General features: G+C 48.1%; 1 protein-coding gene across 9 annotated transcripts in view; it reads left to right on the top strand.

The window, feature by feature from the left end:
- Positions 1–16,738, top strand: part of TACC1 (transforming acidic coiled-coil containing protein 1) — a 93,374-nt gene that overhangs the window by 52,803 nt on the left and 23,833 nt on the right. For 6 of the 9 annotated variants that reach the window (XM_032468452.1, XM_032468456.1, XM_032468455.1 and 3 more), the window contains 2 exons: positions 11,647–12,724; positions 16,330–16,390. In XM_032468452.1, coding sequence (XP_032324343.1) covers positions 11,647–12,724; positions 16,330–16,390 — 1,139 coding nt within the window. The remainder of the gene's footprint in view (positions 1–11,646; positions 12,725–16,329; positions 16,391–16,738) is intronic. The other 3 variants (XM_006183343.3, XM_032468458.1, XM_032468459.1) reach the window with 1 other exon arrangement.

Below are 16,738 nucleotides of genomic sequence, written 5' to 3'. Positions count from 1 at the left end.
GAGCAGGGTGGGAGGGGGGACCATGGCAGACATTGCTAGGAGGAGGGGTCTTCAAAGGGGAAGGGGCAAAGGAAGAACAGGCGTTACCCGTCACCACTGTTGCGGAGAGCTGAAGGCTTGATCACTGCTGTGCTTTACATTTTCCATATGAAAGTCAGTCAGGTGAGAAGGGGGTCCTCTGTGTATCTGCCGCTTGCTCAGCAGTGACACTGAGCATCAGCTCTGTTTGGGGCACTCAGCTTCTGCTTTGGGGACACAAAGGGGACTGGGGGAAAGGCCCCTGCAGAGCTCAGAGTCCAGAGGGAGCTGACCACCTTGCTTCCCAGGCCTCCTGGCCTTCCCCAGACATCTTAGCAGCAAATAGATAGTTTTAGCCAGGGAATGTGAGGGAGTTCTGGGAGGAAGTCAAATGTTAAAAGTTAGAATTAAAAAAAAAAAAAAGCAACATCCACCCCCCCACCAAAAAAACACCCAACACAGAAGCCTTTTGAAGGTGCCAGTTGTCATATCTCTAAGATGGTTCACATACTTGGCTGTGTCTGTTGTCAGAAAGAGAAGTGATGTCATTTTTTCACCTCTGTCTATAAATAGAATTTATCCGGCACGTTGCAGGCTTCCTTAAGAAAAATTTAAAATTCCATACTGCTGTGATGGTGAGACCTACCCACTCTCTCAAATATATGTTCCTACAAGGGACACATGTAAGAGACTGTTTAAAGCATTTCCGAAATGTAAGTCTGTGCTGTCGTGGAATGTTTTATAGGATTGTGGGACATGCTCCTGCTCTGTTACCCTGAGTCTCTTCATTCTCTCTTCTTTTTTTAATAGTTTTATTGAAATTGAATTCACATGCCATACAGTTCACCCATTTAAAGGGTGTGTAACTCGGTTTTTATTCTGTTGACCATAGATGTAAGGGTTGAACTTCTGATTCTGTTTCATTGATCCTTTCCTTATGCACACTGTCGTGATTACGGTAGCTTTGTAGTAAGTTTTGCAATCAGGAAGCAGCAATCCTAACTTTGTTCTTTTTTCCCCAAGGTTATTATAGCCATTCTAGGTCCCATTACATTTCCATATGAATTTTAATAACAGCTTGTTAATTTTGCAAAGAATCCAACTGGGATTTGATAAAGATTGTGTTCAATCTGTAGATAACTTTGGGGAGTATGATCATCTTAACAATGTTAAATCTTCCAATCCATGAATATGGAATGTCTTTCCATTTATTTAGATCTTCTTTAATTTTTTCAAACAGTGTTTTGTAGTTTTTAGAGTACAAGGCTTGCAATTCTTTTGTTAACTTTGTTTCTAACTATTTTTTTTGATACGACTATAAATTGAATTGTTTTCATGATTACATTTTTGGACTTTTCATTGAAAGTGTACAGACATCCAGTTGATGTTTGCATATTGATCTTGCATCCTGCAACCTTGCTGAATTCAGCAAGGTTGGGTTTTTGGGGGGCTTTTTGGTGAATTCCTTAGAACTTTCTATACACAAAATTGTATCCTCTACAAATAGAGTTTTACTTTTCCTCTTTGCAACCTGGATTTTTTTTTTTCTTTTGCCTAATTGGTCTGGCTAGAACTTCTAGTACTATTTTCATTAGAAGTGGTGAGAACTGACATTCTTGCCTTGTTCTTGATTTTAGGATAAAAGCAGTCTTTTACCACTAAGTGTGACATTAGCTGTGGATTTTTCATAGATGTCCTTTATCAAGTTGAGGAAGTTCCCTTTTATTTCTAGTTTGATGAGTGATTTTTTTTTTTTAGTCATGAAAGGATGTTGAATTTTATCAAATTCTTCTGCATATATTGAGATGATCATGTGGTTTATGCCTTTCATTGTATTGCTGTGGTATACTGTGCTAAATGATTTTCAGATGTTAAACCAACCTTGCATTCCTGAGATAAATCCTGCTTATTCATGGTGTATACTCCTTTTTATGTATTGGTGGATTTGATTTGCTAATATTTTGTTGAGGATTCTTACGTCTGTTTTCAATAAGAAATATGGTCTGCAGTTTGTGTGTGTGTGTGTGTGTGTATTTGGTGGTGTCTTTGTTTGCTTTTGACATCAGGGTAATATTGGCCTGATAGAATGAGTTGGCAAGTGTTTCCTCCTCCTATAGTTTTTGGAAGTTTGTGAGCAGTTGATATTAATTCTTCTTTAAGTAGTTGGTAGAATTCACCAGTCTTGTCTAGGTCTTTCTTCGTGTGAGGGAATGGGTGGTAGGAGTTTTTAATTTACTAACTCAATCTCTTATCTTATTTTAGATATATTCAGGTTTTCTGTTTCCTCTTGAGTCAGTTTCAGTTGTTTCTGTGTCTTTCTAGGAATTTGTCTAAGTTATCAAATTTGTTAACATACAGTTATCCATCATGTCATTTTCTTGTTTTTATTTTTTTATTTTTATTTATTTTAATGGAGGTACTGGGGATTGAACTCAGGACCTCGTGCAGGCTAAGCATACGCTCTGCCACTGAGCTATACCCTCCCCACCCCTTGTTTTCTTGTTTTCAAGTGGAATGAACAAACCCTGCTCTGCCTTTCTCACAGGGTTGATTGGAGGGTCAGGTGAGGTGATATGTAGGGAAGTGCTTTGGCCATCATGAACTGTGAAGTAGTTTATTTGTTCTGAATTCTTAGTTCTAGGCAGATGCACCCCGGTTACCACAGTCTAGTTTATGCAGTTGAATATTTGTACTGTGTTCCTCCGTGAGTGGCATTTCAGGGGAGAGACTGTCCCACTTGTTACCAAAGGAGCATGAGCCAAGATTGGGATGGAGAGGGGAATTAAAGTGACCTGGGGGCCTGTTTGCCTGTTTCTTGAGGGGTGACAGAACGTGGGTCCTACACTGTCAGGGTCAGAGGGCATCAGTGCCCCGTTAGGAAATCGGCATCTGACCACTCGGCTCCTGCCAGCTCCGGGGGCAGCTCTTACCTTCCTTCTCAGAGGAACAGCGCCGAGCCGGGTGCAGTCTCTCCTGTCCTTGCCTCTGCTGTACCCTGTACCCCAGATGCCTCCGTTCATTCTTACCTCCTCCCAGCGTGCTTCTAAGTCCACAGTAGAGGTCCCGTTAAAATACACCCTCACTGGCTTTCAAAAATATAGAATCAGTGCTTCCAGAAAGTTCTCTTGCTAAATGTGTAGGCAGATTGAAAGAGGAAGTAACTCATTTTGAAAGGGAAGAGAAGCCGGTGATGCGGGAAGACCAGAGCCCAGCAGTGGAAGCGTGCACTCTGTCAGAACACGCGAGCTTCGATCGTGTTGCAAAGGTGGTGGTTACTCCTTCATGACGAGTGCTTGGCTGTTCTCTGAAGGGGCTCTGCACGTGAAGGGGGCTCTCCTTTACTGAACTATAACCCCCCGTGCTTGATTTGTGGTCCCTTCACACCTAACACAGCGTGTGCTGCAGGTCATAGGGCCTGTGACTGGTTGGTTAGATGGTTATCTTAGAAATCATTCTGTGATTTGACTTCAGGGCTTCAGGTCCTGGTGAAGCTGAGGGCGTTAAACTAATTCGGGAGTGCTGACTGTGAACGTCCAGACTGGGTCTTCGTGTCAGCTTTCTTAGTCCTGTGGCTGACAGTCAGTAGTACGTTTGTAAAACGTCACGGTCACTGCTGCGCCCTCCGGGTTTGTGTTCTTTCTGCAGATCCTCCATGCAGTCCTGAATAGCAGAGACCCACCCTGTGGGCTTGAGTTCAGAAATCCAGGCCAGTGCCTTGGGAACCAGGGGTCCTGTTCTAATAGCTGACAGACCGAGCTTTGCCAGTTACGAGACATTACCACCTGCGGGGTTGTGTGAGGTTGTGGGGTCAGGTCCCCCCATGAGGACAGAATGGAGCAGGGAGGTGGGAGTAGTTGCGCCTGTTTGAGATGTGCAGCCCGGCTTGGTCACCTGGGTTCTGGACCGCAGTTGTGCGCACTCTGAAGCGTGGCACGAGTGGTTTGTCCCTAGAGCAGCCCTGTCCCTCTGCTTCCTCTGTGACTCTGTGGATGTAACACCGGAGGGAGGTGTGCTTGACTGTGTCAGACCAGAGCCTCCAGCCTCCACCCTGGAACCCTCCTTCCTGGGCTTGTGGTCCCACTTGGGTTTTCTCAGGGTCATCCTGGGAGTGAAAGGAAATCAGATGGACGAAGACAGCTCTCGAATTAATTGGGGGGCTGTGTGGCATGGGTGAGCCAAGACCTGTCTGTGCCCTAGACCACGTTCCATGCCGCCTCCTCCCTCCTGCTCCTTGACTCTCTCTGTTCCAAACTTTCTCAACCATGGTTTTGTCACCTGTAAGGTGGGGTGAGAGTTGTTTTGAGTGTGAAATAAAGTCATATATCTGGGCCTCCAAGCACAGTTACAACAGCAGTGCAATTATGGAGAAAGAATTCTCCAGGAGGGAGACACATCTCAAACAGCCCTTAACAGTAGTAAGGCCCGCCCTTCTGTCTGGGAAGAGAAGGAGAGGCAGGGCTGGGCGGGGCTGGAGCAGGAGTCCTGTGTTGAATTGGAGACAAAGACGGATGGGGTAGGAGGAGTCAGGTTTGGGGAAGGAGAAATTTTTATGCTTAATAAAAAGGATTCTGGGCCTCCGGATGGGAGAATTGGCTCAATATCACTCATTTTGTTTATATGTCTGTAACATTCGGGGATGATTTAATGCTTATCCAAGGTTTATTGCATGAGAATCGTTACGTGAGTAAACACTCCGTGGTTAAGCCATTCTGGAAGTGAGGCGAAGGCTCTGGTCCCAGAGTTTTCTAGAAATCGACTTGTCTGATAGCATATAGCCAGCGTCTTTCCATGCCAGTCACCACTTCAAAACATAATTTTTCATGTTGTTGGACCAATACATTGTTTTTGTTTTAGTCATTGAGCTGGAATCAGACAGCTACTGAGGGGAGGTTAAGCGGTCCTGTGGGGCAGCTTCCTCTCTGTTCTTTTTCTGGAGGATGTGGGGAGGGCACTGCCTAACATCTTGCAGAGCCTGGTTTTATGAGAATCTGCTTGGTGTGCCTCGTGAAGACCATCAGCCCTGGGCGTCGTGAATCGAGCCGCTGCTTCCGTCACACGGATGCAGGACCTGTGTTCTTACTGCCAGATGAGGCTGCATCCCTCTGCTGTCTGGGGCCAACCTGTAGCGTATCAGATACATGAACATGTGACTAAATAGCGCATGTACTTACGAGGCTTTTCCCTCGATACTGAGTATGTGGTGTCTTCAGACACCGATTCTCTGAGTGTTGACACGCCAGCTGGGTGTCCTGCGGTTCAGCCCTAGTCTGACGCTAGCTGCCTGGAGTTAGCATCAGACTCCAGAGGCTTAAGGGCTCTGCCCCACAAGGCTGTCCTTACTTGAGGTGCCAGGTGCGTCCCAGGTGGTCCCCAGGCTGCCCACACTTCTGCCCGACTTGGCTACAGATTTGGGGGTTCCCACGACCACTCCCTCAGCCTCTGTAATTCACCACAGTGACTCAAAGAACTCAGGAAAATACGTTTACTGGTTTATTGTAAAGGAGGCGAGTCGGGGACAGCCAGACAGAAGAGACGCGTGGGGCCGGGCGTGGGGCAGGCACGGGGCTTGCGCGTCCTCTCCAGGCCTGTCACCCCTCCAGCACCTCGACAGGTTCACCAACCCAGAAGCTTTCTGAATCTCACCCTTCAGGACTTTTTAGAACCCAGTCTCCAGCCTCTGCAAGTTCCCACCCTCTGAATCATGATTTTGGGCTTCCTGGTGACCAGCCCCATCTAGACACTAGGGGCCCCCACCCTGAGACACCTCATTACACTCAGGTGTGGTCAGAAAGGGCTCATTGTGAAAAAAACAGGACAATCTCATCACTCAGGAACTTCCAAGGGTCTCAGGAGCTCCGTGCCAGGAACCCCGGGCGAAGGCCGGCCTCGTTGTACCACAGTTGTCTGATGTGAAGATGCGTCCGTAAAGGTGTTCATCACAGCAGTGATTAGAAAGACAAGGAAATTTGGAAACCCTCAACACTTATGTAATGAGTAGTGTGGCTTTAGTGTTCATGTCATTAGTTTAACAACCCAGTGTGTGTTTTGGGGGATGGGTGAAAGGTCACACTGGGAGGAGCGGGGTGAAAGGTCACATCGGGGAGGAGCAGGGTAGAAGGCCAGGTGGGGATACCCGAGGAGATGGAGAGGGGTGAGGGCAGGTGCCCACGCGCGTGCGTGCTGCTGCCCTGGGGCTGCTGGTGAGGGAGAGACTGCTGTTTCCATCCACTTTTTTTTTTTTAAGTTGCTGTTCTGGGGACACCCAAAGACTTCTCCTGAGAAGGAAATGGCTCAGTAAATATGACGCAAGAGGTTTGTGATTTGGGTATTGCATGGCATCCCCTAGAAAACCACGCTGTCCAGTAAGGTCTGCACACTTGGGCCAGACTGTGGCTGCCTCCTGACCTTACGCTGCCCTCTGCCCCGCAAAACCCAAACCACCCTCTAGAGAAGGAACACACTCATCCAGGTCTGCTCCTCGGAGGTCCAGTTTCCCACGGGGTGATCTGTCCAGGCGTCCCCTCCTGCCACCCCGTGCCCTGTCAAGACCACCCCGCCAGCTTTCACTGGACGTTCAGTGCCCCTTAGGGCCCGGCCACCCACCCTCCACGCCCCTCTTCACATCAGCACGTGGGAAGCTAGTGACTGACTTCTGTTTAAATGGACTAATTTAAATTTGTGTTTCAGCAAGCATTCCCTCTCAGAGATTTAGTTCACACCTAAAGTTGCTTAAAATAGCACTTTGCAACATTCCTTTGGAATGTTCTCAGAGGTGACAAGCTTTACTCTTTGATGTTAAGCTGTTTTTCCCCCAAGTAGCTTGAGAGTTTTTAAACCTCAGGGTGGTTGGTGGTTTTGAGGGGGGATTGAAGTGTCACTATCAAGCAATCAGGAGCCCTTTTGAGGCCCCTGAAAGTGGGTCCCGAATACAGAGGCTTCTGCTCGGGGGATTCTAAGGCCAGGCTGTGAAGAAGGCTTTGGGTCTTCTCCCCTGGGGAAGGCGACGGTGTAATTTTTCCATTGAGTCTCAGGGGGCTTCAGGGACCCTCTGAAAATTCACCTCAGAACCCTGCTTCCTGAACGACAGCGGAGATGTTCATTTTCACGTGTTGGTTCAGAGAGATTGTTTAAAGGCTGCCGCCTCAGAGTCCCAGCCCGTCTCTGAGACGTGGGTGACTGCTTAGATCTTGAGGTTAGGAGGCCAGCACGTGTGTCTGCGAGATACAGGAGGTCTGTCCAACTTTACAGCTCTGTCACTTTATTACGTACCCTGTATTTAGAAACCCGTACAGGGACCTCCCCCAGCTAAAGGAGAGGAAGTGGCGGGCAGATCTAAAAGGAGCTTTCAGAGAAGTTTTTGCCAAAAAAGTTACAATGTGAGGAGGGGAGAAAGTCAAGCATGCTTGAGAAAAACACCAAATCTGAACTGTTGGTGTACAGTGTTTCCCGAGCAGTTGCTGTTTTATCTCCTCTCAAACGAGATTACCCATGTGGAAGCAGCTCGTGGCGCGGGTTCTCAGTCTGTGTGAGCTGCATACATTTCTGAGTTTCAAAAATATTTGGTGATCGTGGCATTTCCCCTCTTGTAAGGCTTTCAAGGTTTCCCATCAGCTCGTATTTTAACCCGGCATATTTTCAAAATACCAGAGCGCCAACCAGAACGTCAAGCTGTTACCCCAGTCTCTAGAATTCTGGCATTCGGTGCCTTTTCTTTTAAAGTATTATAAAGTGGGAGGGAAAACCTCTTCTTACACGAGGGTCATCGATATCCTGAATCAGCATGGAAGAAACCTACTGATCAGAGCATCCAGGGGGCATCACACAGTGTCTCAGACTTGGGGGAGGCTGCTCGTTGGAAGGAAGGGTTTTGTTAACAGCAACAGACGCGGCAGAAGTGGAAATGTTGGTCTATTTTTGGATTTCCTCTGTGTTTGCTTTGAATTCGTCTACTGATCTCATCTCTGTCTGTTCACGAAGCCGCCAGGCAGCGCTGTGCTTGTCAGAATCATCCAAGCTCAGCCAGGCTCTTTGCAGGGGGAGAGCCTGTCAGCGCCCAGGAGGAAGGTTTGAGGGGCTGCAGGACCCTTGTAGGGACAGGGGGCTGACTAGAGGGAGGTCAGTTACGTAACAGGGTTCTCAGAGGAAAACACAGGCCGACAGCCATGGTCAGAATGAGCCCGCAGACACGGTGGGTGTTTCTTTTCTTACCGAAAGTTACTAGTGGTGCGATGCCGGCAGCTTCGGTCCTGTTTTAGGGCAGCACTGGGTGTTGGGGTCAGCTGGCACTGGGACCTTGCTGATAGAGAATGTAAACGCAGTGAAATCTTACTCAAACGGACCATTGTGAGTTACATGAGAAGTTTGGTGTTTTTCTTGTTTCACATGTTCACAAACTCCCCAAACTGGTTTAAATCAGTGAGCAGCTGCCTCCCGCCCCTGCCTCTACCCCTGTGAGTGCTCTCTCCTGGTGACTGAAGATGCTGGCCTGCGGTGGGTGGGGTCTGCAGGGAGTGGCTGGAGGGCTGGGCATGGCTGTTCACCTGGCATCTGGCTAAGAAATGCCTGGGGGCGGGGGTCTTCTCCCCAGGCTGGGGACTGAATTCAGGGAAGGGGTGTTTGTTTTCCTTCCCCATTCCACGAAGACCCTTTCATCCTCAGAGCTGCAGGTGTTTCAGGTTGCTGGCACTGGGCAGGGCTAGAGCTTGGTCTCCCTGAGACCTGCTCCTCTGTCCCCAGCTGGTGCGAAGGGTGGGGATGGGGAAGAGGGGAGGGTCTAGAAGAGCTGGTGGATGTGGAGGAGGTGGAAAAGGCCCTGCCTTCTTCTAATGGAGGAGATTAGGGTGGGAACTGATAGCTGGGAGAGAGTGACAGGTGATTCTGTAAGTTTCCCCTTGGCCTCAGCGGGGCTTGGGATGATGGTGGAGGAATCAGGAGATGAAGACAAAAGATTCCAAGAAGTGGGAAGGCATGGGGCTACAAGAGGAGGACCACTGGGTTGGAGACACTGTCCTTTCCTTGTCTCAGCCTCACCCTTTCCCCTTAACCTGTCTCAGCCTGTGGGGAAGGAACACAGAGGAGTCCGTACTGGTGCCCGGGGCTCCCTTGCAGGACACCGATGGTAAATGTGTTGGAGTCAATGGCAAGGAGAGGAGAAAGGGAGAGAAATTATGTAACAAACAAGAAATTTTTCTTTTGGATTGTCATCAGCTTCCAGCGTCCCACGCAAGGGTGAGCCATCCATGTCCCCACTGTCCAGATTAATAATTGTCCAGATTTTCCCAGACTTGCGTTCATCATCCCCTCACCTTTTTCTTTTGTTTTGTCGCTTGGGTATTTTTAAAACAAATTCCAGGTATCATGTCACAAATATTTCAGGATGCAGCTCTACAGTGGGCGCTTTCCGATACAACTATGATGTCATCATTAATAATAGTACTCTTTTAATTCACAAAGGTGGTTGAACTTCAAGTTTTATTTTTAAATTCAAGTAATCTTTTTTAGGTAAACTTTTAGAAAAGAAGATAATCGACTTATGTAAAAAAATTAGAATTGCTAGGGCTCAAAGATGAGAGTGTAGGGGGGAGATAACTTACAATTATGTTGTATCCAGTGACTATGAAAGAAATCGCACGTACATCACAGCTCTAGTTACTATCACAGCCCAGACCTCTCTGAGCTTACTCACTGCCTCCTCAGTGTGTCTACTTCAGGGTCCCAAAGAGCCCTGAGTGTCAAAGGTCGACCTCACAACCCCACTCCAATGGCCCCCAAGCTCTTTGGCTGGTGGCCCCGAATCTCACTGAGCAGTGACACCATCCTCTGGTTCCACAAGCTGAACACGTCCGCGTCATCTTTGATACCTCCTTTTACTTCAGTCCTACGTCCGGCCTGTCCCCAAGCCTCATCAAGTTCACCTCCTTTTCTCAGATACTGTGCACTTCCTGTGCATTAACACCAGTCTCGTAGAGGCCCCCAGGGTAGCACACCAGTGGTCCTGTTTGTCCCGTGTTGACCTCCTTCCAGCCCGTCTGCACGTCGCAGCTGGAGTGAGCTGATGGGAACACAGATCTGGTTTTGTTCCACCCCTGCTTAAACGCTCTCTGTGGCTCAATGTGAAATAACTAGGGGGGAGGGTATAGCTCAGTGGTAGACTGCATGCCTAGCAAGCACGAGGTCCTGGGTTCAATCCCCAGCACCCCCATTAAATAAATAAATAGATAAAAACCTAATTACCTCCCCCTACCAAAAAATGTAAGTGATAACTATCTGTGCTGTGATCTAATCAAGATTTGATATATATATATATATATTTTTTTAAATACAACCGACTGACACTAGGGTGCCAGCAGGAGTGCCCAGGCCCCACCTGGCTTCTAACCCAGACTGTTCGTGTAGATTTTTGCAGCCCCGGGTTTTTGATGCTGCGTTTTCACTATTGCTTGTCCTCCCTCCCCTCATGTTAAATCCCAGCTATCATGTGTTGAGACCTGTCTTGAAAATTGCAGTATTAATAATGGTTATATATCTCTTTAAAAACAAGACAGGCTGGTCATTGGTGACTGTCTGAAGCATGTGTGCAGAACAGTCTGTAAGCCACTGCCTAGTTCCATCCATAGGAGCCGTGCACAAAGATGTGTGAGTGCCTTAAAAAGCAACTGCAGTGATGCTCAGTTCTTTGATCCTGGATAAAGATTAGGAGGTAGGCGTAAGTTTCCCTTAAATCATGAGATAACGATGGTAATAACCAATTTATTCCATGTTTGCTGCCACTGTGCTATAATTTCAGATGTCTAAGTCAGGAAAGCATTATCTTAGTTTGTGCTTTAGAGAAATACCCTCATTTATACCTTCCTGATCGCAGCGTTTCTCCTAACAAGACCCCAATTTAAAAGGATCTTGAATCCTCACACATGATTTGAGAGAATTCCTGGCCCAGCTTAGAGAGAGATTTTGAAGAAGAAATAACGTTACTGTTTTATGATTTGTGTCTTAATAAAATAAAGGCTGTTTGCTCTTAAATCCATTTTTCTTGTATCTGCTTTTTCAAATTCATCTTTAAGTCTGCAGAGAAGTTATTCTGAGCAGGCCACGATGAGCTTTTCATTTAATTTTAAAACAGTCCAGTTATTTAAATTCTATTCTGGGGAAGAGAGAATACTTATTTTTAACATCCAAAGATTAAAATGCTTCCGGCACAAAACTGGACCCTGAAGCTGTCAGGCAGGGGCTGGGAACGGTGTCAGTGCTGGAGCAGAGCCCTGCGCCTGAGCTGTCAGTGTCCAGAGCTGCTTCCAGACCAGTTGTTTTGAATCCACGAAACTGTAACATTGTATTAGTATGCTTTGCAGAAGGCCTTTTCCTAAACAGCTCTACTGGGTGTAATTACTATTTGTATACCTTGGGTAATAAATACACAGGCACCGTTTGGGGTGGAAAGCGTCGCTTGAGAGTGTGGTCCAGCCGTCCCCTCTCAGGCCGCCGTGCCATCCTTGCCGGACCCTGGGGGTGCTTAGTACAAGCAGAGAGAGAATAGCTCGCTGTTGGTCTGCGTGGGCTCAGCTCACGGAGAATATTCACCAGTGCCCAAAAGATCACTTTTTAACAGACGGCTTTTGTGTTTTGTTCTAGACTCAGAAGAAGTGGATGAACAGCTGGTGGCAGAAGTGGTTGCACAGCGTTCATCTGAGGCTTGTTCTAGTCCCCCAGGAAATGAGGGGGCTCAGCAAGCTGCCACCTGTTCCTCAGCCAAGGGTTTCAAAGAACAGCCTGAACCTGACATTAGCAAAATCTCAGTGGTGAGGCCATTTTCCATAGAAACCAAGAATTCCACGGATACCCCAGCAGCACTTGGGACAAACGCAGGTTATGGCAGTGTCACCACGGACTTAGGCGAGGCCGGGCCCTCCGGGGCACCAGACGCCCTCCAGGACGAGGCCATGACCGAGGGCACCAGGGGGCTCCCGCTGGAGGCGCCCGCAGAAGCTGGCCCGAAGGCAGGGAGCCCCTGTCCGGAGCTGGTGCCCGGCAGGAGCAGGCTGAGGAAGCCCAAGCCCGTCCCCCTGAGGAAGAAGGCCATCGGCGGGGACTTCTTGGAGGGCCCACACCTCCCCGGGCCGTCCAGCCAGCTCGGTCCTGATGGAGCGGATGGGAACCACAGCCCTTCCTCACGCAGATGTCCCCCCAAGGTTAAGGAAACTCCCGGCCCTCCTGGGAATGACATCAACGACTCAGGGGTTGAGCTGCTGGAGGGGTCGCAGAGCTCCCCGCTGAAGCTGGAGTTTGATTTCTCAGAAGATGTGGCAAGTGAAGAGGCCAGGAAAGCCCTTCCCAGGAGACTGGGCAGGAAAGCGGGGAGCAGACTGACTCCCCAGGCCCAGAAAGATGGTGCCAGCGCGGCAGGAGGAGCAGAGCCGCCTCCTGGCCTGGCCGCAGACGGTGGTCCTCTCCCCCGAGCATCTTCCACGCTGGACCCCGGGCCCTGGGAGAGCCCCACGTCCAGTCCCCTTGGGGGCCACTCCGCCCTGCAGCACTCCCCCCTGCTCTCCTCTAAGGGCTCCTACCGCTTCGACCCAGATAACTTTGACGAATCCATGGATCCCTTTAAACCCACCATGACTCTCACGGGCAGTGACTTTTGCTCTCCCGCCGGTAGTCATGTTCATGAAATCTTAGATTCACCCAAGAAGGCCAAGTCGCGTTTAATAACGTGAGTGACAGCGGGTGTGGGTGCTGTGTTCCGTGTCCTCTCTGTGAGTTTGGTGGCCACAGCTTTTGGTTTTGGTGACCTGAAGCTCTCTTTGAAGGTGCCCCAGGCAGACTCAAAGCTAGTAGCTTCGTACTACAGTGATCACTTTTTTTACCTAAGTCTGGTGTGGAATCAGAAATACCGGGGTCTCCTTTTTGGATGTCTACCATGCTTCTGAGTCCTCAGCTTACTCAGCTGAGTTCTTCCCCCTATTTTATCCCCCACCCCGAGTTCTTCCTGTTTTTAAACAAGGGGGGGAAAAAAGGGTACTTTTTTTCTGTTTAAAAAAAAAAGTTGTGAGACAGGCAGGTAGAGATTTGGTGGTTTTCAGAAATCCTATCTGAGCTGTCAGGATCATTTTATCTACAGAATTCAAGTGTCATTGCTAGCCACCGTCTTCAGATTGTCTATGGACGAAACAAAAGTTCCAAGCCTGCAGATTAACCTGTAACACGTGGGAAAGGGTCTTACAGAAGTCTTCTCACTTAAACAGAAAGCTGTGATTTTTTGTTGTTGGAAACAAACCTACCACTAAATGGTGATGAGAATTCTCATGTCTCCTTATAGAGCTTTTGGCTCTATGAGGAAGGAGGGGAGTTTCCAAAACGAATCATGACTGTTTTCAACGATTGCCTAAATCTGACTGACTTAGTCTGTTAGTCTTTTGCTGTATGAAGCCTCTGCCCACCGCCACCTCCCTTCCCCTGGGAAAACTGGGGCCACTTTTGCAAGATCCTTAGAATTCTCAGAGTGACGACCCTCCGGCTGTAGTCCCTTCAGTTTCAGTTTGTCACACAGTTGCCATGTCCTAAAACTTGAGTCGCTGACGGTCTTGCTTTGTGGCCCCGTGACGTTTTACTAAACAATCAGCTATAAAGAAGGGCCAGTGACACGGAGGATGAACTGTGAAAAGCAAGGCTGAGAAGAAGCACCGGGTTTCTAGTTGTTACCACAGGTCAGTCTGGGAGATGATTTTCAGCATGACTGTGACTTAAAGGAAAACGCCAGGTGGCGTGGCGTGGTGGATCAACACCAGGGAAGGAGGTTGAAAGAGGCATGAGCAATGTGGGAGTCAGTTCTCTAGCACCCCCAGGATGCTCCCCAGAATTGTCAGGGGCATGGACTGTCACTGGTGGTTCTCGCTCTGTTCTTTGATTGTGTATACAGATGAGCACTTAAATGGTTGCTGGGAAATATTGTCGATCAGGTGTTTTTAAAGTGCCCGTCAGTGGCTCAGGTTAGTTACCTGTGTCTGGACAGCGCCCCAGGCATGCGATGGCCAGGTCTTTGCCCGGGTGTTTCCTAACGTGGGGTCCCCTAATTATGGGCAGCCCCGCCTGGCGGGATTGGTAAGGAATCCCTGGGAGCCTCCCTTTCAGTTGCTTGTTGAAGGTGTGTGGCCAGCGCATTCATGTGACATGTGACCAGATCGGGGCCCAGGAGAAGGACATTCACCCTACGCCTTGTTTTCAGCAGCAAGAAGCGTCCTCTCTCAGTGCTGCCTCCCTCACCTGCTGCATTTTCCTCCGGTTCTCTTTTTGATGAATGAACTTCCTGGGCTAAAATACCTGATAGATTTTTTTAAAAAACTCTTATGCAACGAAAACTCTTGTCTCCTGGTTCTTTCTGCAGGAGAAGGGTACTCCACCGCTAGTGTAACTCTAGGGTTTTGTTTGGCAAATCTTTTCATCGTAGGAGAGATTGGAAATACACAGGTGGAAGTAGACTCCAGTGGGGAGTTAGAAGTTCTGGTCACCGGGTGCTTGTGTGACTTTTCTTAAAAGATGTGTAGAGTAGGCATTTCAGATCCTTCCTCTGTAAAATAGAGACATCAGCCTATGACTGGGATTTTGTGGACCAAATAAGATAAGTTATGGAAAATCATTGTAAGTGTCTTAGTGATAGGCACCTACCGGAGACATAAGCAGATACATTTTCAATTATATTCTCACTCCTTCATTGATTGCCTTTAATCAGGATGATTCGACATCTGAGTAAACATAGTCGGCAGTAACGTTGTTTTTTGACATTTACAAATACTTGAGAGTTTACTTTTCATCGATAAATTTGACTACGTGGCATTTCTGAGGGTTTCTCCCACTCTCTCCCTCCGGATAATCATTCACTCACTGGTGATAGCGTACATGGGTGTGAGATTTTAAATTTGTATCCCACCTCATAGAAAGAACTTTGCAGCGTTTACATCTGCCAGACTAGAGATGAATATTCCAGGCTTTACATGATTTTTTTTTTTCTCCATCTGTCTGTCTCTTTCCCGTCTCTAATTTTGTTGGTGCATCAGGACTACTGAGCAAGTGAAATTTCTCTGTTTTCTGTTGTAAGTACTCCTGCTGTTCCTGTTTCTCCCTGGGACCATTGGCAGTTCCTCCCCCGCCCTCCCCGGACCGTCTCTCCATAGCATGTTGGCTTTCCTTTCTGAGTTTGACCTTCTGGTGATTTTTTTTCTTTTTTCCTTTTTTTTTGCATTTCATTTGCCCCTCCATGAGTCAGCTTAGCCTTGCAGTCGATAACCTAACGGAGTGGAACTGGGCCCTCCCACCTTGGGTGCGAGAGCCTGCGTTCCTGGCTTGGCACGCCCCGTGTGGCGCTTTGATGCTGCGCGCTGGCTTGGTCCCACCATCATCCATCCCCACGGTGGTTTGAGGAACTTCTCTGCTATGGAGCGTCAGAAATAATCGACTCTTTTGATAGGGTCTTCTGCTGCCTTGGTGCAGGGGGATGCGTTTTACCGAGTCAGCTCAACTCAAGTTTGATGTCAGGGGTAGCGCTCAGGCATCGCGAGGGAAAACCAGGTGGTGGTTCACACTCTCGTGATGTGTATGCTGGTCTGTTCTTTGCCCCCCAGAGCGAGAAAAAATTGCTCTTTTTCTTTTCTTTTCTTTTTTCTTTTCTTTTCTTTTCTTTTTTCTTTTCTTTTCTTTTCTCTTTTTGATCAGAGTGGTGGTACTGGAAATTTTAAGTATGTTGAAACAGACCAGAATCTGAATCAGTCTTCGGATCACAAATTAGATGCTAGTTTAAACACAGCAGGCGGTTTGAGCTTCCCCAGTTCCGGCCGTGACATTCATTTTCCATCTTACTACTTAATAGGAACGGTAACAGTTTGCTCAGAAATTTTTATTTTTACACACTCTGTTACCCACAGCCCTTCTCCGTGAGCACACAGGTCTGGAGCCGTCTCACCAGACTTCTGTGGCTGTTAGCATAATAAAGAATTTTCAAAGACCGTGGTCCAGCGTGGTAATTCTAACAATGACTGTCAGAGCCCAGTGAGCGCGGATCAGACGATGCAAATGTCTCCCTGAGCCTAGGCTGCTCTCGAAAGAGCCATTGGTGACATGTCATTAAAACCCGTAGGGGCCCGAGGGCTGGTGTTCAGCATCCCGAGACGCGAGTGTTCCCGTCTCTCACGCGTAGACGTGTGCCTCGTGCAGGGCTGTATGCTTGGCTTCTGTCTGCACACACCGCTGTCTGCTCCATCCCGCAGCACGGACGTGCTCAGCGTGATTCCAAACCGGCCTGGTGTTCTCTTTGTCTCTCCCCAGGAGTGGCTGTAAGGTGAAGAAATACGACGCTCAGTCTCTGGCTTTGGACGGCTGTTCTCAGGTAAGTCTGTGCCTGTCCCCACAATGTCTCCTGGACCAACCTTCCCCACCGGGGCGGTGATTAAGGAAGATTTTCCAGTGGGGATCTGAGTAACTCAGCTTTAAGTAAACCAGCTTCCAGATCCTTAACTTCCAAAACTGGTTCAAGAAGGCCTCCGGAGACAAGGGAACCATTCCTTCAGTTACATGCATTTCTTTGGGGATAACTTTTTGATGGAACTAGGGAGGAAATACGAATTCAGAGAGGAAAGAGAATGACGTAAATTTCTGACATTAAAGGGCTTGTTCATGTTCGATTCTAGGTAGGTCATTAAGTGTCAAATCACTAGATTCACTGGGTTGAACTTAC

This window comes from Camelus ferus, chromosome 26 (genome assembly GCF_009834535.1).
Source record: "Camelus ferus isolate YT-003-E chromosome 26, BCGSAC_Cfer_1.0, whole genome shotgun sequence".
NCBI classification, from domain to species: Eukaryota; Metazoa; Chordata; class Mammalia; order Artiodactyla; family Camelidae; genus Camelus; species Camelus ferus.
Note: the sequence above shows the minus strand (reverse complement) of the source record. Positions and strands in the feature narration are given on the sequence as shown.